This window comes from Helianthus annuus, chromosome 4 (assembly GCF_002127325.2).
Source record: "Helianthus annuus cultivar XRQ/B chromosome 4, HanXRQr2.0-SUNRISE, whole genome shotgun sequence".
Classification (NCBI taxonomy): Eukaryota; Viridiplantae; Streptophyta; class Magnoliopsida; order Asterales; family Asteraceae; genus Helianthus; species Helianthus annuus.
Window position 1 is genome coordinate 692,563 of NC_035436.2, and position 3,388 is coordinate 695,950.

The window sequence follows — 3,388 nt, forward strand, 5'->3', positions numbered from 1 at the left end:
TAAGATTGAATTTATTTCGGGATTTGGTCAATTTAGAATTTCTGCTTGATGTATTACTTCAATAACATCATATATATGATTAAAACGTTTTCCGTCATTCCTGATTGTTTTTATTTTATATTCTGTAAGTTGGAATTTCAATAGCATACATAACAGTAACCTCATTCCATAACGTCTTTGAGTTTGTTTGTTTGTTTACCTATGCATTTATAAATTGTAGGGGCCGGGGCAGATAACAAATTAAGTGAAGAACATGGACAATGAAAAAATCTTTCCTACTTCCGATGAGATATATGCCGAAGAACTGCAACTTCAAGAGGCATTGATATTTAGCTCTGTGTCTCTATCTTCACCAAATCAAAACACATCAGCAGTCTCATGTTCATCATCATCATCGAAGCAGCCATTGATGACATCAAGTAAACGCTTGATCTGTGGCATCTGCATGGACACAAAGACGGCCTCTGAGATGTTTGATAACACCCGCGTTTGCGGTCATCTCTTTTGCTTAGACTGCATCTCTCAACACGTAGCGGTCAAAATCAAGGAGAACGTAACCAAGGTTAAGTGTCCAGACCCCAAATGCAAAAGGGTGATAGGGCCTGAAGCATGCAGATCCATTGTTCCAAAGGAAGTGTTGGAAAGATGGGAGAGCATTCTGTGTGAGTCTGTTATCATGGAGTCTCAGAAGTTCTACTGCCCATTTAAGACTATCTCCAATGCAATCGGCGCCCTTAAGCGTCTTTACTACCTAATCAGCTGCCACATCATATCCTTAAAAATCCTTACAAATCCTTAAAAACCACCAATTTCATCTCCAACCATACAAACATCCTTACATATCCTTACATTTTCCACATCATCACCCATTTTTATTTAAGTTTACCCATTTTTTTTTAAGTTCACTTACTTAAATTATTAAAATATATTCAAATAAATTAAATGATTAGATAATTAAGATAAATAATTTAAGTAAAATAAAAAAACGTAAGAACATAGAAATTTCATTACCTAAAAATAAAAGTAAACTAGATTTAAAAACAAACATTTTAAAAATAAACATAAAAACATAGAAATTGCATGCATAAGAATGAAATTGGTTAATGGTGGATGTAAAGTTCAACCGGTTTTCTTGTTTCGTTTAAAGTTGTAGGTTGCAAATTAAATAAACTCAATATTGAACTAAACCAAAATATGACAAATAAATGAATTAAAAGAAGTTGATAATGGGACGGTTGAAATAAAAAATTAATAAACATTGCTTTAGTGGCACAAGAACCAAAACTTACCTTGCCCTTGCAGTCGGATATTAGTTTTGTTTCAGATTCACTTCAATGGGCCTTTAGATAAGGATATTATCCACCTCATCACGGGCAAGAAATTTACGGATGCAATGGAGTTAGTCTAAGGACTGTTCTGCAATGCTGGTGGATGATGGTGGGGTCGCTGTCACGCAATCAGAATGCCCGAATTGCAACCGCCTCTTTTGTGGGCAGTGTAAGGTTGCATGGCATTGTGGGATGAATTGCATTGAGTTTCAGGGATCGAAGAAGGGAAAGAGAAATCAAGATCATGATAAACTGTTAATGAATCTTGCAAAGAAAAAAAAGTGGATGAAGTGCCCAAAATGCAAGCATATTGTGGAAAAAGTTAATGGTTGTGACTTTATTGCTTGCAGGTATTAAATTTGATGTTTTTGATATGATACATTAGACGTACAACTCGTATATATATATAAATGTGTCTCGAGGTTTTTTGTTTTGTTTTTTGCAGGTGTGGGCATGGTTTTTGTTATCGGTGTGGACAGCCTTGTGGTCATGGTCAAATAGCAGAAGCAACGCATAAGTGTAAGGGTGTTTCTAAATGAGCCCTTTCCCTTTGTGAACATTCCCTACTATGTGAGAAGGGAATATATTAATTAATTAATGGTGGTTCTTTCGCTCAAGTTTTTGGTAATAGACTTGTAATTCCACAACAATACACTTGTTAAAAACAAGGATTTTTTTTTTTTTTTTTTTTTTTTTGTTTTGGAAATAAACGTATGGTTGTGATCCCCTAGCCCTTTTGTTAGTAATAGAATTTGTAGGAGTGAAAAAGATGCATGTTAGGGCCTTACAGTCATTTCCGATTTTTCATTTAATGGTATTTTTATTGTACAGAAACCTGTTTATTGAAAATAAAATAACCTGTTTTAATGGAAATAAAATACAATTAAATAAAGGAATCATCATAGAATTGTTTGGGCCGATTTTAAAGGGTAAAGTATAGTATGCATTTTAAGTGAAACATAAAGGTTGATTTGTGCAATTTTTTTATTAAATTATTTTTATGTTTTAATGTTTTTTATACAATAAGGGTTCAGTTTGATTAATTGTTTGAGTAAAGTATATGGATGGTTCTTGTAGTTTGTACTTTGTAAGGTAATTATTCCTCAACTTTTGCCAAAGGTATACAAATGGTCCATGTTATCTGCACTGTGTAACGCATTTTGTGACACCCCACGAAAACGCTCAATCGCACTAGCTTCTTCATCGACTTTTTGAAAATTTTGGGACGAAATTTCTTTGAACTTGGGGATGATGTGACAACCCGTAACTTCGAGGAAAAAACCGTTGGTTTCGCTTTTACAAATTAATTATATACTTATCTTATTCGACGAATTAGATTTATATTTATTTAATTTATAGTGTGCAAACGTATAGTCGAGACCACATCCATATCATGTTGAACCGACCCGAACCGTTTGAAGCAAAGCATATGTCTCGCTTGTCGATTCAACCCACTCACGTAGCTCGGAACTTACGAGGCCCGCTTCAAAAAAATCCTCAAATTTAATTGTGTGCAGCCAACTATTTAACCCACACATACAATTGGGTTAAGAGCCCAACACCCCCCACTGTTTTCTTTACATTCGTTGGGTTAAGAGCCCAACACTCGATGCTTAAACCGCCCCACCCTGTAGTCATGTTATATGGTTTACGTATACATGTAACTAGTATTATCGCCCGCCGTAATGCGGCGGGGATTCATTAGTTATATATCTATCATGTTAGATGAAAGGCACATGTTTATCACATAACCACGGGCCTGCGTGTAAAACCGAGAAAAAATAACTAAGTCGATATCTGACTCGCACGTTGCGACAGACCTATCAAACGGAGAAAAATAGACGCGTTGCGACGGCCATGTCAAACAGGAAAAAAAAATGAAAAAACGTTGAACCCCACACGCACGTTGCGGCGTGTTAAGTCGGAAATTTAGAACGACACGTTAAACGGAAAACTTATGAAAGATGAAAAGTATATAAGAGACTAAAGTTGAAAGTAAAAAAAGTGTTGAGATTAAATTGTAAAAGATGAAAAGCTTTGGGTTGAAAGTAAAAAAATAA

General features: G+C 35.1%; 1 protein-coding gene across 1 annotated transcript; it reads left to right on the forward strand.

The window, feature by feature from the left end:
- The first annotated feature begins 210 nt into the window (after window positions 1-210).
- LOC118491677 (probable E3 ubiquitin-protein ligase ARI3) lies at window positions 211-1,990 on the forward strand. Its single transcript, XM_035989648.1, has 3 exons — window positions 211-712; window positions 1,413-1,678; window positions 1,774-1,990. Exons 1-3 carry the CDS (start codon window positions 254-256, stop codon window positions 1,865-1,867), a joined length of 819 nt encoding a protein of 272 aa, XP_035845541.1. The 5' UTR covers window positions 211-253; the 3' UTR covers window positions 1,868-1,990.
- Window positions 1,991-3,388: the final 1,398 nt, after the last annotated feature.

Bases quoted from the DNA above. Each gene is read 5' to 3' on its own strand.
- LOC118491677 (XM_035989648.1), top strand. From the start codon at position 254: ATGGACAATGAAAAAATCTTTCCTACTTCCGATGAGATATATGCCGAA. The intron at 713-1,412 runs ATCTCCAATGCA...TAGTCTAAGGAC, and splicing joins TCTACTGCCCATTTAAGACT to TGTTCTGCAATGCTGGTGGA. The intron at 1,679-1,773 runs GTATTAAATTTG...TGTTTTTTGCAG, and splicing joins TGTGACTTTATTGCTTGCAG to GTGTGGGCATGGTTTTTGTT.